The 27,467-nt window shown below is 39.7% G+C and overlaps 2 protein-coding genes across 5 annotated transcripts; both read right to left on the bottom strand.

Annotated features, from left to right (window-relative positions):
- Nucleotides 1-19,695: 19,695 nt before the first annotated feature.
- Nucleotides 19,696-24,244, bottom strand: LOC133710638 (enhancer of mRNA-decapping protein 4-like). Of its 4 annotated transcripts, none has more exons than XR_009846784.1 (8): nucleotides 23,183-24,242; nucleotides 22,325-23,009; nucleotides 22,131-22,250; nucleotides 21,833-22,003; nucleotides 21,235-21,298; nucleotides 20,466-20,651; nucleotides 20,300-20,380; nucleotides 20,049-20,105 (listed from the first exon to the last, which is right to left on the bottom strand). XR_009846784.1 is itself a non-coding variant. In XM_062136777.1 (7 exons), the coding sequence occupies exons 2-7, from the start codon at nucleotides 22,364-22,366 to the stop codon at nucleotides 20,057-20,059; spliced, it is 531 nt and encodes a 176-aa protein (XP_061992761.1). In that variant the 5' UTR covers nucleotides 22,367-23,009; nucleotides 23,183-24,244; the 3' UTR covers nucleotides 19,702-20,056. The 4 variants fall into 4 exon arrangements, 1 of the variants encoding a protein (XP_061992761.1); XR_009846785.1 differs by having other exon boundaries at nucleotides 21,231-21,298; nucleotides 23,183-24,241; XR_009846783.1 differs by lacking the exon at nucleotides 20,466-20,651 and having other exon boundaries at nucleotides 19,696-20,105.
- Nucleotides 22,428-27,123, bottom strand: LOC133711933 (disease resistance protein RPV1-like). Its single transcript, XM_062138002.1, has 6 exons — nucleotides 26,630-27,123; nucleotides 25,421-26,513; nucleotides 25,110-25,196; nucleotides 24,641-24,922; nucleotides 23,183-24,508; nucleotides 22,428-23,009 (listed from the first exon to the last, which is right to left on the bottom strand). The coding sequence occupies exons 1-6, from the start codon at nucleotides 27,121-27,123 to the stop codon at nucleotides 22,428-22,430; spliced, it is 3,864 nt and encodes a 1,287-aa protein (XP_061993986.1).
- Between the last annotated feature and the right edge of the window lie 344 nt (nucleotides 27,124-27,467).

The following is a 27,467-nucleotide window of genomic DNA, read 5'->3' as shown; positions in this document are numbered from 1 at the left end:
TTCATAGCGGGAATTTCTCCATTGACACACTGAATCAGACCAACATTGTCCTCATACCGAAAGTTGCCCATCCGGAGACAGTTAATCAATACAGGCCAATAAGTTTATGCAACAACTCGGTGAAGATTCTTTCCAAGCTCCTTGCCAACAGATTGAAACTGATTCTTCCCGAGATCATCTTGGAGCATCAAAACGCTTTTGTCCCAGGCAGACAAATCCAAGATAATATCATCCTTGCCCACGAGGTGTACCACTACCTGAAAATCAAGAATTCCAAATCGGAGCATGAGTTGGCCTTAAAACTCGATATGAATAAAGCCTACGATCGTGTCGAATGGGATTTTCTGGAAGCAACTCTCCTCAAGTTTGGTTTTGATGCGAGATGGGTCAAGTTGGTCATGAATGTGGTTACCACAGTCTCTTTCTCTCTGTTGATCAATGGGAAACAGGGTCGAACCTTCCATCCCTCTAGGGGCCTCAGACAAGGAGACCCATTGTCCCCTTATCTCTTTCTCATCGTTGGAGAGGTCCTTTCAAGGAACATTGTTGCTGCCTCCTCCTCAAGGCAGTTTGAGAGTATCAAACTGAGTCCGAACTGCCCGGGCATATCACACTTATTTTTCGCAGATGATGCCCTTTTCTTCATGAAAGCCACTCCGAGTAACTGCAGGTCCATGCAGGCTATTATTGAGGATTTTTGTGTTGCATCGGGTCAGTCAGTAAACTATGATAAATCGTCAATCTATTTCTCTGCCAAGACTCCAATTGAGGTTCAATCGGAGATTGCCTCAATTCTCAATATCCCGATCTAGGAAAACCCGGGTAACTATTTGGGACTTCCAACCATTTGGGGCAACTCCAAAAGAAAGGCCCTGGCTTACATAAGGGAGAGGGTAAGGCAGAAATTGGAGGGGTGGAAGTCGAACATTTTATCTCAAGCAGGTAGAGAGGTACTGATAAAGTCGGTGGCAATGGCTGTTCCTGCATACCCCATGTCTGTCTTCTTGCTTCCTAGCTCTCTTTGTAAAGCTATAAACTCTGACATAGCCAATTTTTGGTGGGGCTCGGATGGTAAAAAAGATAAAGTGCACTGGAAAGCCTGGGATCACCTCTGCAGGAGTAAGGCTGATGGGGGAATTGGTTTCAAGGAGCTCTTGACCTACAATAAGGCCCTCCTTGCAAAACAGTGTTGGCGTTTGATCAAAAACCCCAACTCTTTGTGGTGCCGTGTCCTGAAGGCTCGATATTTCCACCAATCTTCTTTTTTAAATGCCAAAAAAGGAGCTAGGCCTTCTTGGATTTGGAATAGCCTATTAGCAGGAAGAGAAACAATTAGTGTGTACGCTTGTTGGCAAGTAGGGAATGGGAAATCAATTGACGTTTGGAAGGACTGTTGGGTTCCTAATGGGGCTGGAGGTCAGATAAAACCCACAGATACCTCAAACAGGTTTACACCTCTTTTGGTGTCGGACATTATTGATGAAGGTAGAAACTGGAATATCACTCATCTTGAGCCTTTCCTGGCAGCTTCAGATATCAGATGCATTAAAGCGATCCCAATTGGAGAGGTCAATGAGGAAGATAAACTGATATGGCCGCACACTAAGAGTGGTTTGTACTCAGTTAAAAGCGGCTACTACCAGTCGCTCTCCACCTCCAAGCCTGCCTCCAAATGTGGCCCTTCCTCCTCGGCCCAGATTGACAAGAAGATATGGAATCTGATCTGGAGGTCTCGGACTAGCCCAAAGATTACTAATTTTCTATGGCGGGCCATCTCGAATGCTATCCCAACTAACTGGAATTTATTTCGACGAAAGATGGCTAAAAATCCCATGTGCCAAATTTGTGGGGAGTACCCTGAAACTACTGAGCACTGCCTGCTCCTTTGTCCATGGGCATCAGCGGTATGGTTTGGTAGTTCCACAGGTTACATTCCGGAGAAGCAAAAGATTACAACTTTGGAAGCATGGATTTTGGAGATTCAGAAAAAGTCCTCCCTCCTCTCAGACAATCCGGAGTACGTGATACAATGTGTGTTTTTCCATCTATGGGGTATATGGAAACACAGATGTGATGTTGTCATGAGACATGGGAAGCTCAATCCCAGGGCTGCGATTGAATGCATTAACAGAAGCCTTGGTGAGTGGCTGAATGTGTCTGGCTTGTTGGATAGAACTCCCCCTTCAGACATGACTCCGGGTCCCATACCTATTTGGCAACCTCCCCCCTTTCCTTCTGTTAAAGTTAATGTGGATGGAGCATGGGATAAAATCACTCACAAAAGTGGTATTGGGGTGATAATAATGAATCACAGAGGCCATTCAATTGCAGGTGCCAGTATTCTGGGTAATCACAATTCACCCATTGAAGCTGAGGCAGATGCAGTGGTCAAGGGCCTTCAACTTGCTGCGTTCCTAAAGATCCAGAATATTATAATGGAAGGCGATTGTCAGGAGCTTTTCTATGCTCTCAATAACCCCTCTTCCTCTCCAAATTGGAGGATCTCACATATGTTGAACAAAGAGTCTCATTTGAAGACCTTTTTCACCGGGATCAGATGGCATTGGGTCCCTCGTGAAGCTAACCGTGTTGCGGATGCAGCGGCTAAGCTTGCCAAGATGAGGTTGTGCTCTCAAGACTGGGCCAACAGGCCTCCAACCTCCTTGATTTCTATTCTGAGAAGTGATGGCCTCCCAGGGCCCCCTTTAGTTTATTAAGGCTCATGCCTCCCCCTTTTGTGTAGCCTTCGAGCCCTCTCTTTCTGGTTTTGTGTTCTTTGCCTGTAGCTTTCTCTTGCCCGTTGTGGCTTAATAAAGTTTTTTCATTATCGACCAAAAAAAAAAAAAAAAAAACTGTAGCTTTTTTAATTAAAAAAATAAAAAATAAAAACCAATTGACATATGCGGAGCATATGCATGTTAAGGGGCTGGTAAGAAGTAAAATAAAAAGAAACAAAAAAAACAAAGGATGTTGAAGGAAAATCGACTTAGTGTGCCTTATCAAACTAGGAGTAGCACTAGGAGAGAAGATTCTAGATTTCCCAATCCTACACGGATTGGTATTCCTTATAACATTAGAACTAGTACTTTGTAATCCCTATATATAGGGCTCCTATTCTCAATAATAGAAGACACAATTCTCTCTACATTCTCTCTCAAATCTATTTTACTTAAACACGTTATCAGCACGAGTTCTAACCACAAAACAAAAACCCAAAACAGAAAATCCTCTTCACCAAATCTGCCGAAGCCTGCAGCCCCTAGCTCGAGCTAGCCCTGCCACATCACCGCAGCCGCTGTTGCCTTGCGCACTGCTCCTGTAGCCACGCCCCTGCGTCACTGCCTGCTGCCCGCCTGCGCGCCCGTGCGCCTGCAGCCTTGCATCACTGCGCTGCTGCCCCTGCAGTTCTGCCGCAAATCTCAGCTGCTCCTGCAGCCACCCCAGCCAACCAAACTGCCACATCTCAACCTTAGCCCATTGCAATATATCGGCCACACCTGCCACCCATCTCGGCTTTGTTTTCTGCCACAATCAGTTTCGGTCAACAACACCACATCAACTTCAAGTTCAAGATTTCAAGGTTTCAAGCTCCAAACAACCAAGTAAGTATTTAAATTAAAGTTCCCGTTTTCCGAATTTAAATTCTTCTTCTTTTTCTCGGGGACTTACAACCTCCCTTCTTCTACATCCCACATTTCTTATAACGTGGGTTCGATCATTGAAAAGCGGAATCGTGGGGATTCACGCAATTAACGAATTAAGAGTGTTCGTAAGATTTCGGACTAAGAGCGTTCGTAAGCATCGATAAACGACTATATAAACATCATTGTTTAGGTCTAATCCAATCATTCTTGGAAATCGATTTCTTGGTAGCATAGCTCGGAAATCTTATTATTTATTAGTTGTCGTGGAAGTTTTAACTCCAAAACTAATATATTTCTGCTTCTTATTTCAGGATGTCAAAGCCAAAGCTTGACTTTCCTATGCTTGACTCAACTGGCTCAGAATATCATAGTTGGATCACGGATGTTGAGAACCATCTCACTTCAAAAGGGATCATATCCGTAATTCAGGCACCAAATCCCACCTCCTATTCGAGCGTACGGCTACAAATAATGCCACCGCTCTCATCTTGATGAGACGCCACATGGATAAATCACTCCGATTGAAGTACATGGCAATCAAGGATGCTAGGGAATTATGGGTTCCGCTAGAAGAGCGTTTTGGTAATGTCAAGGATACCCTCCTCCCCGATTTGAAAGTTCAATGGAGCAATCTACGATTCGCCGACTTCAATTCTGTATCTGAATATAATTCAGAAGTTCTACGCCTCAAAACTATGTTGGGGTTCTGTGGACAACCTATCACAGAGCAAGAACTAATTGAGAAAACTCTCTCCACCTTCCCCGTCTTAGCTATTTTGCTATCTAAGCAATATCGAACTGAATATAATATTGGACGGATCACGAGGTTTCATCAGCTAATTAATGTGATGTCTGTAGCTGAAAAACATGATAATATCCTTGTGAGGAATTATAATTCAAGGCCTATAGGAACTAAGAGCGTTCATGAGGCGAATTATAATAATGCACCCAAAGGAGGGCGCAAGGAGCGGAATGTTGGATCATAATTCATATACATATTTGTGCCCTAAAACATGAAAATTACATGTTCTAAAAGTCCAATTTAATGTTGACTAATCCAATTTCATTATTTTCCTAATCTTGTACTTAACTTAATCTTTGTGTTTATTTTTTTCTTATCATGTTAGGAAATAATGGAGAAAAGAAAGTGAGCTAGACAAGAAAAGAGGGATATCCGCCTGACCAAACGAACTCCGAATGAGTTGAAACTCTCCAGATTCATCCTAGACATCCCAAGGATCATTTCTTATGAAGAGTACAAGAGCCAGATAGAAGTGGAAGGCCTTCAAACAATCAGTCCAATTTTCTGCAGAAGCAAAACTGGAAAACTAGACCTGTGAGGAGTCCAGCAGAATTTCTGGCCCAACCACATGAATTGAAGCTCTGAAAATTGATCAGGATGATCTACATTCATAGAGGAACATTTGATATGAAGAAATCGGAGGCCCAATATGAAGTTTTGATGGAGAAATAATTGAAGGAATAAAGGGGCAGAAACTGACCTGAAAACAGCTCAACACCACATGTTCATGTTTCCTACCCACATGAAGAAAGCATTTCTTTTTCCTTGGATACATTTTTCTACTCTAAAAGATCATCATCACTTCCACATTTCTTCACCTTCATGCTTTGCTTTCATCATTACCTCATCTTTTACATATTTTACAAACCACTCTCATACTCCACTTTCATTATTTTTCTTCATCTCATCATTTCACTCTTCTTTTTCTTCCCTATTTAAACACCTTCTCCTCTCACTCTCAATCACCAACCAATTCCTTCATCCCATTACATCTGATTTCTCTCTTCATCTCCTTCACAAAACCTCCATCTCCACCTCCCAAAATCCAAACCCATAATATCCATATTCCTCAACCTCCATCACCACCACCATTACTCCATCACTACCACTCAAAGTTGGCCAAAAGAGCATCATATCTTCATCAACAATCCATTCATCATCACTATCAAGAAGTTCATCATCCATCCATTCCACCATCAAGGAGGATTCAAGGAGCATTGAAGGAGAAAAATGAAGGAGAAGCTACCCATTAATTTGTCAAGCTTCAACTAGTTCTTTCTTCCCTTAACTCTTTAATTTACCTTGATTTATTTTATCTATTTGATGCTAATTTGTATGACTATGAGTGAGTAGTTAGTTTGTTGGGGCTAGGGTTGAAAGCCCTAGCCAAACTTGTATGAATTGATATTTTAATTTACATTTGAAGTTATTTGTTATTTTCATCTTCATATGCTAATTCAAGAAGTGAATGCATTCATTCAAACTTAACTACTTTGAATGTGTTGTGTTTGTCATCTCATGAAAAAATGTTTAGGGAGTAGTTAACCTTGAGCATTAATAGCATGATAGCATCCTCTATGTGCATGTGAAGGTTGTGAGTTAAAATCACCTAGATCTAGGATTGGTTTGCTTGCATGATTATCTAAACTCAAAGCTTTATGCATCTAGGAACAATGAATTGAGACTTATCCGGTAATAGGAATTGTTCTTAGGTAGTTAATTCTAGACTTATCCGGTTGGATTTGATAACATTAAAGGAGTTTAAGCCTTTGTAGTCTTATCCGGATGCAAAGAGGGTAATTGGAAAATTAGAATAGCATCACTTGTATTTGAACTTCAATACTTGCAAGGGAGGTTAGTGGTAGACAATCCAACCCCTAACTTCATCCATTATATTCCTATTTTAGTTTAGAGTAATTTAGTTTACATTTGAGCATCTAGTTGTTTTCAATTCAAAACTATCTTCAAAAACCAAAAAACAATTTCACTATCACCACAATGCACATACTCACCATGAGCCTAGATTTCTTGTGAATTTAGGTTTGTGATTGTACATTTGCATATTCTAGCTCTCCTTAGGTTCACACCCTAGCTAGGGAAAGGAATCCAATCCTCGTGGGTTCGACAACCTTTCTTAAATCCTTATACTATTACTTGTACCCCTTATACTTGAGGGTGGCTATTTGGCTAACACGGAACCCTAAAATTAAGGGACACAACGGACGTTCTAGTCCATATAACCGCCCTACAAAGGAAGGTAATCGTCAGAATGAAGGATGAACACGTGGCAATACATGGAAACGTTGGGCTCCAGGACGTGGGGGAGCCGCCCAAGGCCGTGGGAATGGCGCCACTTCTTTTAGGGGACGCCACCCAAGTGCAAATAATGCACCTCAATTAAGGGGAGGAAACCACAATGACATGTGTCATCGATGTGGATCAAGTGAGCATTGGTTCAAGCAATGCAATGCAAGCAAGCAATTAGCTGCGCATTACAAGGCATATAGAGACTTTAGAGAGCATGAAGCCTATCTTTCCGAAGAAGAAGAAGAAGATGGTGATGATGCCAACGTCAATCTCACCATAGCGGACTTCAAATCTGACAAAGAATTGCACAAGGATGCTGCAGATTTTGATTAGTATAGTCCTTAGTTTCATTTTCCAAGAATTATGTAATGACAATATGCCTTAGTTAATAAATGACATTTTGTATTCACTCTTTCTTATGTGGCGCACCCAATGAAATATGATGTCTAGGAAAGTAATTAAGATTAGTGGTACTTAAGAGAGCCTTGCTCCACCGACATCTCTCTCTACTTCCCTGGTCATATTCGATTGGAGTTACCAAACGGATAGAGTGACTACGATTTGATTTTTATATTGGATTAGATTTTGGTCACGAAACTTTGATGTAATCATTGGCTATTATTAATAAAGTATCGATTTATTTTTGATTGAATGTCTTGGACATATTTTAATTCGAACTTTATTATTTTTCAGTATGTTTCCCGGAGAGCTAGAATGTCTCGTGGATAGTGCAACTACACATACCATCCTTCGAAATAGGCAACTATTTCTATGGATGACACCATCTCGATCTTCCGTGACTACGATGGCTGGATCATCTCAATTGATTCATGGTAGAGGACCAGACCATTTTATGTTGCCAGATGGCACAATTTTAAATGTCACCGAAGCTTTTATGCTCCTAGGGCAGAAAGAACCCTATTGAGCTTCAAAGATATAAAAGCCAATGGTTTTCATGCGGAAACGCATTGTGAGAATGGACAAGAGTTCCTTTGCATCACCTCTAATGACTACGGACATAAACGAGTATTACAGAAACTTATGTGTCGCTCTAGTGGGTTGTATGCAACCACTATTTGCATAATTGAATCCAATCATATTATGAGAGATGATTTATAGGATTCTGACACATATAGGCTTTGGCATGACCGTTTGGGACACCCAGGTCGTGATATGATGATCCGTATATTAAAGACTTCATACGGACATCCATTTTTTAGAACGAAAAGAAGTAAAACTCGAAATTTGGATCAAGAAGGAGCACCTGCGCCTCACGGTGCCTTCCCCCTTCAAGTTCGGCCATCACAAGCCGGCGCCGCCATCCCCCTGTGGCCCAAGGGTGGTTTTGATGCCACCTCTGCTCCCCTGACTCCAATTTCTACTTCTAAAGTCAATTGTGACTTCGTGGCTCAACCAAAATCCTCATTGGTTGTTTCTAAAGCCCATCATTCGTTCTGCAAAGCCTGCACTTTAGCAAAATTAGGATCGAGACCATCCTATGCAAAGGACTCTAAAGAAATTATACCATTCTTGCAAAGAATCCAAGGTGATATTTGTGGACCTATTCAACCACCATGCGGACCATTTAGATATTTTATGGTGTTTGTTGATGTCATGCTATTGTCCACTAGGAACGCTGCCTTTGCTAAACTCCTCGCCCAGATTATTAAATTAAGGGCTCACCACCCTGATCATCCTATTAAGTCTATAAGATTAGACAATGCTGGGGAGTTTACATCAAAAACTTTTGATGATTATTGCATGTCTATTGGGATTGAAGTTGAACATCCAGTTCCTCATATTCACACCCCAAATGGTCTCGCAGAAGCCACCATTAAACGACTACAAATGGTCGCTAGGGCATTGGTAATGCGCACCAATCTCCTTATTTCTGCTTGGGGCTATGCAATATTGCATGCAGCTGTGCTTATTCGTTTGAGGCCTACTGCCACTCAACCCTTCTCTGCGTCCCAGATGGTGATTGGGTATGAGCCTGATGTCTCACACTTACGCATATTTGGATGTGCAGTTTATGTGCCAATTGCGCCGCCACAGCGCACCAAAATGGGTCCTCAACGACGATTAGGCATTTATGTTGGATATGATTCTCCAACAATTGTCCGCTATTTAGAACCCTTGACAGGCGATCTCTTTACCGCTAGATTTGCGGATTATCACTTTGATGAGACAGTCTTCCCGTCGTTAGGGGGAGATAAGAACATAAATGTTCAACAGGAACGACATGAATTGTCGTGGTCTGTCCCCACTCTGTCTCATCTTGATCCCCGAACCGCACACTCCGAAATTGAAGTGTGGAGAATTCTCGATCTTCAGAACGTAGCAGAATCGATGCCTGATGCATTTTCTGATATCGCTAAAGTGACGAGATCACACATATCTGCTGCAAACGTGCCTGCAAGGATTGATGTCCCCAAAATTAGAGGACATAACGCCATCTCAAGGGCACCTGAGTATGGCGCCAACGTCCCCAGTGATGGTGACGTTGTGGCTAGGCCCACGGCTCATACCAGGAAGCGCGGGAGGCCCATAGGTTCGATGGATTATTGCCCAAGAAAGAAAGCGAGTTTGGCATAAAATAATCCATTAATCATCGATGTGAATAATCCATCTCATGAGAATATTCCGGATTATGGTTATGTCCAAGAGACATCATTGGGGGAAGCTCCAATGTCAGAACCAACTCCAGAGAATAGAGAGATCTCCATAAATTACACTAGTGTACATGAGATGATGGATAGAAATTCTATGGTAATTGATGATGCATTTGCATATCATGTTGCAAAAGAAATCATAGAATATGATGATATAGAACCTCGCTTTGTCGAAGAATGTCAACGAAGAGCAGATTGACCTAAATGGAAAGATGCGATCCAGGCTGAATTGGATTCACTAGCAAAGAGATAGGTATTTGGGCCCATAACGCAGACACCCCCATATGTAAAACCTGTTGGCCATAAATGGGTCTTTATTAGAAAGCGTAATGAGAAAAATGAGGTGGTTAGATATAAAGCCCGCCTCGTGGCGCAAGGTTTCTCACAACGCCCTGGAATCGACTACGAGGAGACATATTCTCTCGTAATGGATGTTATAACGTTCCGCTACCTTGTCAGTTTGGTAGTTTCCGAAAATCTTAACATGCAGCTTATGGATGTGGTTACATCATATCTTTATGGGGATCTAGATTCAGAGATATATATGAAGGCTCCAGATGGACTTCAATTACCCAAATCAAGTGGCTCTAAACCACGGAGTGCGTTTTCAATAAGATTAAAATGCTCACTATATGGATTAAAACAATCCGGACGGATGTGGTATAACCGTCTAAGTGAGTTAAAGGAAAGGGAAATTCGTCCAAACAGTGTCTGAACTTTTCCAGACTATTAATTTTCATACCTATACTTTGAAAAATGTCATAATGGTACCTGAAGTTTTGGTCCCGACCTAATTTTCGTACCTAGCAACAGTAAAGTCGTCAATGGGGTTAAATTTTGAGGGGTAAATCTGGAACTTCAGGTATTCTCAACCAAAAAAAAGAAAAAAAAAGGATTAAATACTGCTTACTCCCTATACTTATAGGGTTTCGTCGTTTCAGTCCCTGACCTTCGAATTTCACCTAAAAAGTCCCTAAACTCTCAATTTCCTCCCAATCAGTCCTTACCGTCAAGCCTCCATCCAAATTGTCTGTGAAGTGCTGACGTGGCATTCCTTACACACCGAAATGCCTATTATACCCTCAGTAACTCTTTTTTTTTATTCTCTCTCTCTCTCTCTCTCTCTCTCTCTCTCTCTTTTTTTTTCTCTTTTTTCTTTTTACCTTTTCTTCTTCCATCTCTCTCCTCCTCTGTTTATCTTCATCTTCTCCTTCCAAAAACAAAGCCAGCTCTCTCTCCATCTCCAGACCTTAGACGACACCAACGCCAGCCAGAACGGCGACGTTTCCAAACAATTCGTCAAAGAATTCGACACCTCCAAACCCCTCAGCGGCGGCCTTAGAGCCCCTGTCATGATTGGTAACCCAACTAGTTCCTATAGCACCCAATGGGGAGAAGGCAGTCACAACTATACCATTGGCTTTGCAAAAGTCCTCCTTTCAATTTTCGTTTCCAACAAACCATTAGCACATTTGAATTCAATGTCAGGTTAAAGATTTTATTCACCCCAAACAAGCAACAAACAAACTAAAACTCAAAATTGACAAAACAAACAAGCAATTAGTCAACAAACTCCAAACCTGGCCTTTCTCACAACAACAGAAACTAGATACAGAGCAATTGCAAGAGGCAACCATTTAATCACAAATTAAAAAGCCTAAATCAATCACAAATTTGAACAACAATACCATTTACCATAATAAAACTCAGATCAGCGATAAGGTTAGATTTTCATAAAACCCAGATCGGACTGTTGCTGGTATTTTTGCAGAAGCACTCGAAGATCGAGAATCCATGAGGAGCCTGATTCCAGCAACCACGATCGAACAAAACAATATGTTCAACAAGAGATCATCGGCGAAAGATAATTCGGGACAGTTTCCTGACCAACTTGGCGTTCTCGAGTTGGGGCTTTAGCAGGTCGGATTTCAGAGCCAGCACCGACCTTCTTGTGGATCCCAATCCAAAAGAACCCGAATTGAAACCCTAAATCCCCAAATCAACCACAAAAGAATCAAACTTTGGGAATCAGCAACGATTTAGATCAAGAAATGCAACTCGAAAAAGAAGAAGAAAGACTTACCAAGCTGCCGAGATCAGAGGAGTATTCGGTTAGGGAAGTGAAGATGAAAGTGAGGGAGACGAAGAAGATGATGACTGAGGAGGTAATGGTGAGCGCCAGTAATCTGAAAGACGAGCTTCGCCGGAAGTCATCAACTCATGGCCAGTCTGGAAGGGAAAGGCAAAGACGCGACGGCGCCAAGACTTTGCTTAATACCTGGCCTCGCCTCGCCTAAGGAAGATGCGAAGGTCTGGAGACAGAGAGAGAGAGAGAGAGAGAGAGAGAAGCCGTAAAAAGAAAAAGAGCAAGAAGACGTAAAAAGAAAAAAGAAAATAAATAAATATATAAAAAAATAGTAGTGAGGGTATAATAGACATTTTAGCTTGAAAAGAATGCCACGTCAGCAATTTAACGGACAATTTGGACGGAAGTTGACGGTAGGGACCGATTGGGCGGAAATTGAGAGTTCAGGGATTTTTTAGGTGAAATTCGAAGGTCAGGGACTGAAACGACGAAACCCTATAAGTATAGGGAGTAAACAGTAATTAACTCAAAAAAAAAAGAGCTGGCTATGGCTCGAACTGTGTAGCCTAACTCTCGATTTGCAATTGCCATGTCTTTCTTTCTTCTTCTTCTTCTTCTTCGAATTGCTGCTGCATCGAACCAAGGACAAAGCGCTCTCTCTCTCTCTCTCTCTCGACTTCGTGCCTCGTGCCACCGGTGAAACCAAACCGGGCCACAACCCTCTCCAGATGCGCCCGCCCACAGAGGTGTCTCTGCGCCCCCGAATTTGATTCTACCCTTTCTACGATTTCGATTTCGATTCTGATTTGTTTTTGCAGGAGTTGGCAAATCATGCCTTCTTCTTCAATTCACCGACAAGGCGGCAAGTTTTTGAGCGCCGGCCTCGACGAGAAAGATCTCCGATCTGGGGCGGCTGGAGAGATAGCCTCGACGAGAATAATCTCCGATTTTCTGGTCGGCTGGAGTGTTGGCCTCGACGAGCGCCGCTTCGACTCTGCCGCCAGAATCGCCACCGTCGCCGCCGGCGACTCCTCCTCCGACACCGAAGCAACATTCAAATCCATAGGCCTTCGTCTCCCTCAAGCCCTTCAATTCCAGGCAGAAAATCCAAGTAGTCCAAGAACCCTACTTTGTGAAATGGGCATCATCAGTTCACTTTTCTTTGTTGATCTGATTTGGGATTTCCGTCCATTTCAGTGGGTTTGGTTCACTAGTGTTTGTTCAGACTGCAAGACCAGAAGCTGGGACGAATTGGTGAAGCCCAGAAGGTGTTCGATCAAATGCCTGAGAGAGATGGTTTTGCGTGGACTACAATGGTTTCTTCTCATACTCGTGTAGCCGTGTAGGGAATATGATTTCGGCGAGGACATTGTTTGATAAGATGATAGAAAGGTGTATAGCTACTTGGAATACTATGATCGACGACTATGTGAGACTTGGTAATGTGGAGTCTGCAGATTTGTTGTTTAATCAAATGCCCATCAGGGATTTGATCTCGTGAAATCAATTGTTATTCTCAGAACAGGATATTTGGAGAAGCATTAGCAGTGTTTAATGATACAAGGTGGGTTGAGAGAATTCATGGCTGAGATTTTGAGGATGGGGAGACTGTAGGATAAGAATTTGGTCCAAATGCGAGGGTGATGTGGAGAAGGAAACCAGAAGAGAGAACAAAGCGTGAAGCTGCAGAGAGATAGGAGGATGAATACTGAAGTTCCAGATTTACCCCTCAAAATTTAACGCCGTTGACGACTTTACTGTTGCTAGGTACGAAAATTGGGTCGGGGCCAAAACTTCAGGTACCATTATGACATTTTTTTAAGTATAGGTATGAAAATTAATAGTCTGGAAAAGTTCAGACACTGTTTGGACGAATTTCCCTAAAGGAAACTGCTACATATTTGAAATCCGAATTTGAGATGAAAGATCTTGGGAAAACACGGTTTTATCTCGGTTTAGAACTCGAGCACCTAGTGATGGGATTTTGATCCATCAGTCTGCATATACTCAGAAAATTCTAAGGCGCTTTAATGAAGATAAAGCAAAGCCTGTGAGTACTCCCATGATCGATCGTAGTCTTGAGCCCGGAAAAGATCCGTTTCGTCCAAAGGATGAGGACGAAGAAGCATTAGAGGCCGAAGTGCCCTATTTAAGTGCAATAGGTGCATTATTGTACTTAGCTCAATGCACAAGACCGGACATCTCTTTTGCAGTGAACTTGTTAGCTCCACATAGCTCTGCGCCAACACGCCGCCATTGGATTGGTGTAAAGACAATCTTTCGATACCTAAGAGGTACGATCGATATAGGCCTATTTTATCCCTACAGAGAGAAAAGGAATGACGGAAATTTGGGACCGGACCCCAAGAGGCAAAGTGCCACCGTCCAAAAAGTAGCCGCCGGCCATATTGACGCAGCTAGCGCCGCCGCCACCCATAGTGGCCGGCCTCACCCTACTCCCCTCCATCAAAACGACAATGATGTCTTGATGGGTTTTGCTGATGCAGGGTACCTCTCTGACCCTCACAAAAGTCGCTCGCAAACAGGTTATGTCTTTACCATGGGAAGCACTGCGATATCTTGGAGGTCTACAAAACAGACCCTTGTTGCTACTTCCTCGAACCATGCAGAGATTATTGCTCTACATGAAGCCGTACGTGAATGTGTATGGCTAAGGTCTGTAATTAGACATATTCGAGGAAATTGTGGATTGAAGTCTACCACGGATGAACCTACATGAATTTATGAGGATAATGCAGCTTGTATTGAACAAATGAAGTTAGGTTTCATCAAGGGCGACAACACCAAGCATATATCGCCTAAGTTCTTTTATAATCAGCAACAACAATCACTTCTAAAGATTGAAATGAATCAAATCCGATCAGAAGATAATGTAGCGGACTTATTCACTAAGTCGTTACCTAAATTCACCTTCAAGAAACATGTAAAGAGCATCGGATTGAGAAAATTATCCGAACTCCCACAATTGTAGCAATCAGGGGGAGATATCGACATCAGGGGGAGTTATGATGTCTACATGTTCGATCTCGAAAAGTGAAGGACGTGTTGTGCTCTTTTTGTCCTTCGACCAGGGTTATTTTTGTCCCACAGGGTTTTTGTTACCTAGCAAGGTTTTTAACGAGGCAACGAATGGAGCGTCACCACCAAGTTTGAAGCGGCACAAAGGGGAGTGTTGAAGGAAAATCGACTTAGTGTGTCTTATCAAACTAGAAGTAGCAATAGGAGAGAAGATTCTAGATTTCCCAATCCTACACGGATTGGTATTCCTTGTAACATTAGAACTAGTACTTTGTAATCCCTATACATAGGACTCCTATTCTCAATAATAGAAGACACAATTCTCTCTACATTCTCTCTCAAATCTATTTTACTTAAACAAAGAAAACCAACAGTAAAAAAAAGTAGAACTGCTCAGAACTATGGAATTAGTATGTTGGAGATCAAAACTGATTCTGCTATCTTGGAAAAGGAAAAGATTCAGGTATTTACTAGAAATGATTACCTATACATACTTCCTTGTTGTAAAGTGTTCGTGCATACAAATACTTGTGGATGAATACAGTGTGTATATGTACTCTTCCTGCAGCAGCCTCTTTCCTATGACTCTGCAGACAATCAGTCTCATAAATCATCCCACTTGATCACTGCAATGGAATACACGCAGTCCAACTTTTCAAGAACACATATACAAATTAAAATTGCCATCAATCCATGGAGCCGTTTGCTAAGATCAAAGTTTTTTGCTAACATAAGGTACATAACTATAGGTGGTTGCTCCTCTTTCTTAAGGTGCCCGTATGTTGACCCCACATGCCATCCATATATGCTGATTAGTTTATGCAACTACCATTTGTGCTAATTCCAAATCTTACTAACCACTACGAATTAAAAACTTAGAAAAACCAACAAATGTCAACCATAGCCTTATAAAAACAGAGAGATTATTCAGAGCACCGCCGTGCACTTGCACCAACATAAATGAATGGTTAGATTGCATTAAATACACTTTTTGTTTATTAAAAATAAAGTTGATAATAAATATCAAGGGTTGAGATTATTTTATAAGGGTTGGGTCACTTACACCGTCGGTGCATAGAATAATTTCCAATAAAAACAATATACCTACAGAATCTGAGAAAAAAGAGGAAAAATAAACCTGAAAAATCTTGGAATTATTTTCAAGTCTCAGCTTCAAGCCTCTCTGATTAGTCCACGACGCAGTGTTTCTATCAAGCATTCCATCAAACACGTTCCGGGTAGGCCTCATCAAAAAGCCCGCGGATCAAGTGGGCCGATGGAGGCCCGCCGGCCAGTCAAAAAACCCGCAAAAGCCCGCCTTGGTGGGCCGATGGAGGCCCGCAAAAACCCGGCCCGGCCCATAGGCCCGACCCGCCAAAAGCCCGCTAGGCCCGGCCCGTAAAAAGCCCACAAAATATTATATATATATATATATATATATGTATGTGTGTGTGTGTGTGTTATATATATAGAATTATAGATATATCTATATATGTGTGTGTGTGTTTATAAATATATATATATATATAGACACATATAGATATATATTTGTGTGTGTGTTTATATAGATATATATATATATATAGTCATATAGATATATATATATATATATATATCATATATGTGTGTGTGTGTTTATATATATATATAGAGAGATATATATATATATGTGTGTGTGTGTGTTTATATATATATATAGAGAGAGAGAGAGAGAGAGAGAGATATATATATATATATAGATATATATATATATATATATATATATATATATCAATATATCATATATGTGTGTGTGTTATATATATATATAGAGAGAGATATATGTGTGTGTGTGTTTATATATATATATATAGAGAGATATAGATATATATATATATATAGATATATATATATATATCAATATGTGTGTGTGTGTGTGTGTGTGTTTATATATATATATGTGTGTGTGTGTGTGTGTGTGTGTGTGTATAGAGAGAGAGATATATATATATATATATATATATATCTGTGTGTGTGTGTATGTGGAAGTTCTTATACTATTATACTTCTATATAAAATATGTGCATATATATATTCTAAATATCGGTTGACCAATTCGATCGGATTCGAAAATATGGTGAAATTGACTAAATTTTTTACCACACTCATAATTTATTGTAATAAACTCATCCAACGGTTGGTTTTTCCATTTTCTTTGAATTGATAGGGGTTGCTCTTTGGAGTGTATGATATATAAATATAGATTTATAAGAGTAACTACGTTTGACCTAGTTGATCGAATTCGAAACAAGAACCAAATTGGTTGGATTTTCTACAACCATCATAAAACATTACAATCTCTCCATCGAGCGGTTGGTTTCTCCGAATTCATTTTCTACTTCATAGTTGCTTTAGAATGAACCTAAACAATTTAAATGCAATGTATAAGTCATACTACTTTAGGAATAAAATTGGTATGGACCAATGTGTTTGTAATTAAAATTAATTTTTTTTATCTTATGTCCACGCACATCCATTGATGGAATATATACAAACGTGATGTGAAAAAATAAGCACGTTTCGCGGTTGTTACGGCATCGGTCAACCAATAAAACATATAAGTGACTACGGTTGACCAATCTGATCGGATTCGAAAATATGGTGAAATTGGTTAAATTTTTTACCACACTCATAATTTATTGTAATAAACTCATCCAACGGTCGGTTTTTCCATTTTCTTTGAATTGATAGGGGTTGCTCTTTGGAGTGTATGATATATAAATATAGATTTATAAGAGTAACTACGTTTGACCTAGTTGATCGAATTCGAAACGAGAACCAAATTGGCTGGATTTTCTACAACCACCATAAAACATTACAATCTCTCCATCGAGCGGTTGGTTTCTCCTAATTCATTTTCTACTTCATGGTTGCTTTAGAATGAACCTAAACAATTTAAATGCAATGTATAAGTCATACTACTTTAGGAATAAAATTGGTATAGACCAATGTGTTTGTAATTAAAATTAATTTTTTTTATCTTATGTCCACGCACATCCATTGATGGAATATATACAAACGTGATGTGAAAAAATAAGTACGTTTCGCGGTTGTCACGGCATTGGTCAACCAATAAAACATATAAGTGACTACGGTTGACCAATCCAATCGGATTCGAAAATATGGTGAAATTGGTTAATTTTTTTACCACACTCATAATTTATTGTAATAAACTCATCCAATAGTCGGTTTTTCCATTTTCTTTGAATTGATAGGGGTTGCTCTTTGGAGTGTATGATATATAAATATAGGTTTATAAGAGTAACTACGTTTGACCTAGTTGATCGAATTCGAAACGAGAACCAAATTGGCTGGATTTTCTACAACCACCATAAAACATTACAATCTCTCCATCAAGCGGTTGGTTTCTCAGAATTCATTTTCCACTTCATGGTTGCTTTAGAATGAACCTAAACAATTTAAATGCAATGTATAAGTCATATAACTTTAGGAATAAAATTGGTATAGTCCAATGTGTTTGTAATTAAAATTATTATTTTTTTATCTTATGTCCACGCACATCCATCGATGAAATATATACAAACGTGATGTGAAAAAATAAGCACGTTTCGCGGTTGCCACCCCATCGGTCAACCAATAAAACATATAAGTGACTACGGTTGACCAATCCGATCGGATTCGAAAATATGGTGAAATTGGCTAAATTTTTTACCACACTCATAATTTATTGTAATAAACTCATCCAACGGTCGGTTTCTCATTTTCTTTGAATGGCTGTATGTAGCTCTTTGGAGTGTATGATGTATAAATATAGATTTATAAAAAATTAGTGACTTTAAAAATTTATTTATCAATAAATTAGTATCTATATATAAATATAGATTTTTTTTGGTACAATATAGTTATATAGATATGTTATCTTTGGTTATATTTGATCATTATCCATTGAATTTCCAAAGCTTGATTAAAAAAAAAAAATACTTGTGTCTTTAAATATTTATTTATAAATAAAGCCCGCAAGGCCCGGCCCAAAAAAGCCCGCAAGGCCAAGCCCGGCCCGGCCCGAAAAAGCCCGCAAGGCCCGCTTTATATGGACGGGCTTGGATCCTTTGATTTTTAATAAAGCCCGGCCCGGCCCGGCCCGCAATTATTTAAAAATATAGTAAGGCCCGGCCCGGCCCGGCCCGGCCCGTTGACGACCCCTAGTTCCGGGCACAATCCAAGTGCCCACATTCTGCATCGAAGCGAATCAAAGAATTCCCAATGAATACATCTCTCTCCAAACCCATCTTCACAAGCAGACCCATGGAGCTGAACCCCTTCACAGAAAACCACAATCTTCGAGCACGCGCTCAATGCAACATCTGAACATAGAGCCCAATAGCCTCGTCACCAAGCCCAGCACTAGAGTAACCCCTTATCAGCGAATTGTACATGAACAATACACCCTTTGTTTCTTCTCCCTCAAGAAACAAGTCGAAGGCTTTTCGGGCATAGCCTAAGCTTTCGAAGGTGCATGCCCATTTCGGCGCATGTGCTTATGAGCTTCGCTTTGGTTAGTTGGGTGGCTGAGAGCGGAGGACTTAGCTGAAGCATTGCAGCCATGGTTGATGGGTCTGTTGGCCTATTTGGGGTTGTATGTAACTGTCAACTAACTTAACTGCAATGCTTCTATTTCTGTTTTAAGAAATTATGGACTTGGTTTCCTTTCCTCTATGAGGCCCCTGTTTTATGAGAAGAGAGTTGAGGTGCAGGTCCAGCACAAAATGACATTTCTAGCCTTTGAGTGGCTCTAATCTAACGAACTACTTTCAGTACAGCATGATACAAAAGATGAATTACAATTCAGAATGTCAGTCATTGTGAACAGATGAACCTCTTTGAATGCCGTTGTGAACATATGAAGCAAAAAGAGACGGATGTATAAATTTGATTCACAATGAAGCAGTTGATTTTAAGGCTATCCAATCAAGGAAACAATGATATCCAGATTTATTATTTTTTTTTTTAGCAAATTAAGTACAGAGATACCACAAAAAGATGACATGAACATATACGATGACCAGGTTTTATGTGCAGAGAAATTATCACTTCTGGAATTCAGTATAAATGAGCTAAATTTTCATTAATTTCTGGTGATAAGAATAGTAGGATGCCGATCTAATTTTAGAAACATGTTTAGCACACACTGCGGATTGCTAGTGAAATTTTACTTCTAAGGATAACGAGCACTGTTATTAGTGTGAAACAAAATACCAGTCACTATACAGCAGAAGCACAATGGTGATAGATTTGCTACTTCCTCTTTGAGTTACAAAAAGACACTTGCCCTTATTCTTAGCATCAGATTACAAGTATTTACATCTCATTTTAAAAACTCAACTAAGTGTCGTTAACTGCAGAAGACTTGTTAGAAAGAGCCTTAATAAGAACTGCTATTCTGAAATAACCTCAGTATACAACACCAGCACCATATAAGCTTATAGCTCCAGCATTATGCCACTTCCTATTGCAACCTTTGCCGCAAACTCTTGATCAGCCACCCCGTTAGATCACTGCAATCAGTGCAATGGAAAAGACATGAAGTCAGACTTCTTTAAGAACAGATGAGAAATCTAAATTGCCATCGTCTTCTGTTTTCATGTGCTCGAAGTACCAAGCATTCATTTGAATTGTATCTTATTCTGGCAGAAGGGTGTTGGAGGAAAAGAATGAACAGAATATCATTTATATAAAGCAGGGGACTCACCATCCCTTGCTTGCTCTGACCATCAGAAGAGTCTTGCCACTATCAAGGTATATTAGTGTATTTTTGCTGGTAACCATCCAACTACATAAGCAAAGGAACATTATACGAAAAGGTTTAAGAGCTGATCATGCATGTTTAATGTAAACTACTTGACTAGAGATCACACCTTTTATATAGGTAAAATTTACCAGTGAAGAAATCTAGGTGGTGTTCAGTTGATTTCAAGCAACAACTTGCTTGCATGAATCTACAAAATTGGCAAACTCCAACAAGCAATAACTAAAGCATCAACCCCATCATTAGAATCAGACATTCTTCCCTCAAGAAGGTCAGCACATGCCTGCCGCATCACCTTGAAGCGGAATTTAGCCAAGTCAGACTAGAACTTTCAGCATATTCTTCACTGCTTGCAAGTATACCAATTATATAATACAATCCTTAAGTTCAAAAATTAAAATAGTGAAAAAGATTAACATGAGAATGTTTGTCCTTTAGTGCATGAATGAAAACAAATGGCACAGAAAGAAGGGGAGGAAAAACCAAATGTCAAGAAATGTCAACCCTAGTATGCTTACCACTTCAGTTTTTAGAACAAAGAGAAAACCATAAATTGGAATATCTTGAGAAGGAAGGAATACTCATAAAAATCTTGATTCTGAGAATTTGAAACTTGAAGTTAAAAGAGCAGCATCGTTTCAAGTTGTTGCTTTGAACCACTCTAGAAGAACACATCAGTGAAATTTGCATGCACATGATATTAAATGCTAATGCGTGGGAGTAACAAGGTGTCAGATTCTAATGCAGTAACAGTCCAGACAGATTGCCCCATTCTGATCTGGATGCTGACTACCACAATGCATTACATAGGGCGAAACAACAGTCAGGATTTACTGCACTTGAGTTACCCCGTGCAGCTGCAAGAGCTACTCACTTACGTTGACCATCATCCAATTCTCCGCTTAGGGTTTGAGTCACTGATGATGCGGAGCTAATTGCTTCCTGCAAATAACATCACAATGCAGAGTCACACATAAATACGTGCAGATGAAACTGTACACCATAGTGAACCCAGAAGACCCGCATAATAAAGCAAAAGCAAAGCCAAAAAATTCTCATTCCTAGAAAGATATCAACCAGTGAGATCTTGACCGACCAAAAGAAAACCTTGTCTCTAGAACCCAACACAGACTCATCCTTTCAGTCATCAACTCAAAAATACTACTCTTTGCAGGTGGAGGACATTGATACTTTGCGATTCAAAACATAAACACTAGTGGAGCAGCATTACACATTCCAGTTCTGCTGTATCAACCTATGACCAGTTACATAAATACTAGTGCACCCCACAAGAAGTTCTACAGTCATTGTGAGCAGATAATAATTCCTACTGAGCTACCAATCTTCATTCCCCTTTTTCTCATATAGAATCAAAGACCCCAAACATTATAATTCTTGAAAGCATAAGCGAAGGAACTTTGTCAATAAATAAATTATTGAAAGAGAAGAAGCTGGACGGAGTATAGGCATACACACCCTTAAAGCATGGGCCAATGGTGAACGTGCAGACTCAAAATGCTGCAGAGCCACAATTGCATGTTCAACCATTCCCTTCTGGAATGTGGCATCTACTTGCTCAAACATGGCTTTACATGACTTCTCAAAGGGAGGTACCACTAAAGCTTCCATGCTAGACTTAAGAGCATCCTATGTAAAAAGGTTATATATATCATTAGTTAAAAGGTTTACTGAAGTAAATCAAACGCATATTAGATATTCAAATCACAAATGCAAAGAAATTAAGTCACTGACTCACTATGACATTTAGACATACCTGAAGAGCTTGTTTACCCGATGTTTGAAACTGTGCCTCGATTTGCCTGGATACAGTAGCATCAAGTTTTGAGTTGACTGATTTTTCCAATTGATTAACTGCTTTATCTCCCACTCCTCGCTGCAGCACAAGCATCAATTAGATAACTAAAGCCAACTTTATAAAGGAAAAAGCCAGATCATCAAAATTCTTACCTGAAAGCAATCAGATATAGTCAAAGGTATAGTTTTCTCCATAGCTGAAGTGATTGCAGGAACAACAGCTGGTCCAACAGCAGCTATCAAGAAATCAGCAGGTTCACGAAAGCCAACGTCTTATGCCTAGGCCAACGTCTGTGTCCAAGGATTCACAATCATCTTCAATTGACGGCGACGAAAGCCACGAAAGGCAGTCTAGCATACCACTCTCATCGGCAGGTGGAGCCGCCATTACAATCTTATTTGAATATTCATTCGGTGGTTGGCAGACGAGGTGAACTCCACAGCTTTTCATTCGATCAACAGGGTAAAATTGAACTCGACAGTGATAACGCAACCAACCGTTTTGATCCACCTTTCCCTTTATTTCATCACATAATGGAATATAATTCAGACGCATATGACCAATTGGCATTGGACTGTGCCGATTGGATCTCTGATCTATGAGTTCCTCATTGATGAAAATAACAACTCGATCGTCAATAAAAATACTAAAAGTTTCCTCAACTAATACAGAACAAAGAGCCAGTCCTATGTTCTCCCAATTCAATTTGCTTGGTATTTCAAAAGAAACTGCACATGTCAATGCCAGGCCTTTTTCATAAGCAGCAACCTCCTTTGAAATATGGAACCACTTTGGAACCTCACTACCAGGTAGTACAAGCGTAAACGGGGAGTTGTTCTGCAATAAAAATGTCAACTATGTTAATATCGAACGTATTGTTTCAGCAATAAGAATTCAGGTGAGAGACCCCTTATGTCCGGGTCTCACCCCATATTAATAAGCTGTATGCATCATAAAATACTGAAATTACATAAAACAAAACGAGAGAGAGAGGGAGAGAATAGACAGACCGGATTATTCAGCAAAATATTTTTCATCTTCTCCTTGTCATAGCCCAGACTGTAACTAAATCTATGGCAATTCCACAAGTTCATCTCTATCATATTCAAAGACTTGGGCAATATCGAAAATCTCTCCAATGATTCGCAATCCCATGCATTTACCTCGAGTATATTTGCTGAAAGCTCTGGAATCTCTCGAAGTCTCTTGCAACAATACAAGTCAATCCTTGGCAAGTTGACAAATTTGCTAGGTGCTGGAACACTAACAAAATTGTTACTTGAGAGATCAAGTTCGGTTAATGTTTTCAAGCAGTCAAGACTCCCAATGAAATCAACAGTTGATAAATTACATCCTTTGATTTTGAGTACACGTAGCTGGGGAAGCGCTAGCGAGCCACTGTCATGATCATGTGAAATACTTGCTTTTGTTGGAAATTTAACAAGATTTGAGCATCTACTCACATTTAGGATCTCTAGATTTTGTAACTCATATATGCTGCATGGTATTGTTGTAAGATTTTCACTATCTGCTAGATCCAACTCAAGAAGCCGAATGAGATTTCCAATTGAGGGATGCAATTCTGTAATGCCACTGCCTCTTAGATATAACTTTTTTAAGGAATTCATCTTTCTCTTGATTTCTGGAAATGTATCAAATTTTGAGCATCCACTCACATCTAAGATCTCTAGATTTTGTAACTCATATATGCTGCATGGTAGAGTTGTAAGATTTTTACAATCTACTAGACATAACTGATTAAGCCCAATGAGATTTCCAATTGACGGATGCAATTCTTTAACACGAGTGAATGATAGGATCAACACTCCGAAAGAATCCATCTTTCCAACAATTTTTGTAAATTCCTCTAGCCTAGTGGAATCACTAAGATCCATAGCAAGGAGAGATTTCAAGCTAAATTCGGTTGGCAACTGAACTAGGTTACAGCAGCCTTTAAGACTTAAGATCACAAGCTTATTTAGGAATCCAACAGAATGATGAACCTCAACTAAACTTTCACAACCATCTAACTTCAGCTCTATTAAGTTCGGTATTCCGGTGAAGTTCGGGAGGTCTATGAGGGATTTACAATCACTAAGATCCATAGCAAGGAGAGATTTCAAGCTAAATTCGGTTGGCAACGTAACTAGGTTACAGCAGCCTTTAAGACTTAAGGTCACAAGCTTATCTAGGAATCCAACAGAATGATGAACCTCAACTAAACTTTCACAGTCATATAACTTCAACTCTATTAAGTTGGGTATTCCGGTGAAGTTCGGAAGGTCTATGAGGGATTTACAACCTCTTAAATCCATAGATGTTAAGCTTGAAAAATTCTGTGCGGCAAGGTAAAAAATAAATGATCAACCAACCTGAAGCACTAGTAGTTTACAACATTATTACTTATATATATTTAAAGTAAATGAACAACTTCCATGAAATAAAAATGGAATATTACACTAAAGTACCTTACGTCCCTCCCATAGTCGTGTGATTCCGCAACTATCAGAAATATTGAGCTTTACAAGTTTGTTTGCAAGAAAATTAGATGGAAATGATTGCAACGGACTATTAGGCCAATCAAGCCACCTCAACTGATTGGAGAGATAATCGATGTCTCCAGAAAAGAATTCAAATCTCAGGTCCTTGCCCATAGAAATATATCTAAGATTCTTCATCTTTGAAAAGCTTTTAGCATTCAAAGATATTGCAGATGATGCCTGTAGGACCTGGATGCCTTTATATGTTCCCTACAGTAAAAGAAAGTAATTATATTAACCTTGCAGCATTTATGGTTGCAATTTCTATTCAGACCAAAAGAAAAATATAACAACTTCTATTAGAAGTACAAGTACTGTTTCAATACAATTTTCTTTAAGGTTTCAATATAAAATGTTTTCCGAATTGAAAAACACAAAACATCATTAATATACTTACTGTATTATTTGTTAGAATGTAGCTGACATCATCTTCTCTCCAGAGTACTCTGAATAGAATCTGGATGCCTATAACTTTCTTTGTTCCCTACAGTAAAAGAAAGCAAGCATATTAACCTAGCAACATTTATGGTTGCAATTTCTATTCAGACCAAAGAAAAGGAAAGGAAAAAAAAAACAAAAAAATAGCAATTTCTATTAGAAGCACAAATACTGTTTTAATGGAGTTTCTTCAAGATTTTAGACTAATAGATTATTTCAATATAAAATGTTTTCCGAATTGAAATACACAAATATCATTGATATACTTACTGTATTATTTGTTAGAATGTGGTTGATATCTTCTTCACTCCACACTCTGCTGCGTTTCCCGGGCTCACCAGGTGACTCTTGATACACTATGTCTTTACCCATTTCTTCTATCAAGTCATGCATCCAAATCCTATCTCCGTCAATTCTTATCAAGGCTTTTTCTAGGAGTTGTGCAATACCAGTCACTGATTTGAGATCATAACAAGCTTCTAGTATTGGTTTCACATGGTCTACATGCTCCCCTTTAAAGAAACAAGCGATATCAAGAAAATATCCCTTTAGATCTACTTCCAGAGCATCATAACTTATTTTGAGAACGTCTCTTATCTCCCTGTGAGGATCTTCTCCCCTACAACTATCTAATGTAGCTTCCCACTCCTCTCGGCTTCTACGAAATAGATGAGAGCCTAAAACCATCAAAGCTAATGGAAGTCCTTGGGCATAGTGTACTGCACGTTGTGCAAGTTGTAGATAATCGTCTGGAGGTCTATTTCTTTTGAATGCATTCAAACTAAATAAGTTCAAAGCTTGACGATCATTTAACATCTTGACCTCGTATACTTCATCTACTTGATGAGCAATTAGCCAACGTTTATCTCTTGTTGTTATGAGAATTCTACTGCCCGGCCCAAAACAATCAGGAGATGGAACTAAGTTCTGTAATTGGCTACAATGACTCACGTCGTCAAGGATTAAGAAAACTTTTTTATTTCGCATCCTTGTCTTTATCAAATAGACTCCTTTATCAGCATTGTGCACCTTCAAAGTTGAGTCCCCTAAAATATCAAACAAAAGTGTCTCTTGTAGTTGGCCTAGGGCATTTGATCTAACATCTGCCAAGAAACAACTGCATTCAAACTTATGGTGAATTGAATTAAACACATCTTTCGCAATTGTGGTCTTTCCTATTCCACCAGGCCCCCATATGCCTACCATGCGAACAATATTTTCCTCGGCATGTAAAAGTCTGTTGACATCTTGTCTACAAGACTCTAATCCAATTGGATGTTCTGTAACGTGCAACTCACATGAAGGGTTTACTACTCGGGCGGACAACTCGCCAACAATCTTCCTGATAAATTTAGCCTCGGGCCTATGAGTTTAAAGCATATATTCGAAATCAAATAAGGTAGAAGATTAATAGTGTCTTAAAAAACTATAAAAAATAGGCAAATTAATTAACTAGCTAGTGGGGGGTTAGAGACATACTCGCCATCCTTGAAAGGCCATCCAGACAAATCTGCTGCTTCCTTGAGAGCTACCTTCCATTTGCCCATGCTATCCTCGTATTTGCTTTGATCAAGTGTAGCAAATGCGTCACCGAAAGCACCACTTTGGTGTCGAACATCTGAGGGATCCACCTTATAGAAAACCGCTCTAACTTCTTGTCCTTTGGATTTTCTGCATTCAAGTATCTTGACCAGTTCATCTAAGCACCACCTTGACGAAGCATAATTTTGAGAAAAGACGATGATTGAAATTCTTGACTCCTCAATTGCTTTGACAAGAGCCGATGATATTTCTTCTCCTCTTTTAAGCTCATCATCTATGAAGGTCTCAATTCCCCTGTCACACAAAAGGCTGTGCAGATGATCTGTAAAATTAGAACGCGTATCCTCGCCTCGAAAACTCAGGAAGATCTGGTATGTGTAATGATTTTGGTCAGTTGAAGAACTGGCTGCTTCATTGGTCTGAGAAGCCATATTTTGCTTTGCTTTGCTTCTGTTGAATGTTGCCTTCCTATTGATCAGCCTTTCTAGAATGCTTTTGCATTGTAGATCTAAACTCTCGACTCTCAAGTAGATAGCTTCTTAGTGCCAGCTGCAATGTGAATGTGAGGTTGAAAATGACTAAATGAGGCGAGGCGCACTTGCCAGGCACCTTCTTCTTTCACTTCTACTTTTTGACTTGGATTTGAAAGTCTTTTCTTTTCTCAGAGGGATGACTTAGAAGACTTGGAAAATCAGAAGGGGCAATGACTTAGAAGACTTGGATTTCTTTACTTTGATGCTTTTTTTTTTTTTGTTTCAGAAGGGGCAATCAGCCC

Source organism: Rosa rugosa, chromosome 5 (assembly GCF_958449725.1).
Source record: "Rosa rugosa chromosome 5, drRosRugo1.1, whole genome shotgun sequence".
Lineage (NCBI taxonomy): Eukaryota > Viridiplantae > Streptophyta > Magnoliopsida > Rosales > Rosaceae > Rosa > Rosa rugosa.
The sequence above is the reverse complement of the archived record's forward strand: the minus strand, read 5'-3'. Positions and strand labels throughout refer to the sequence as shown.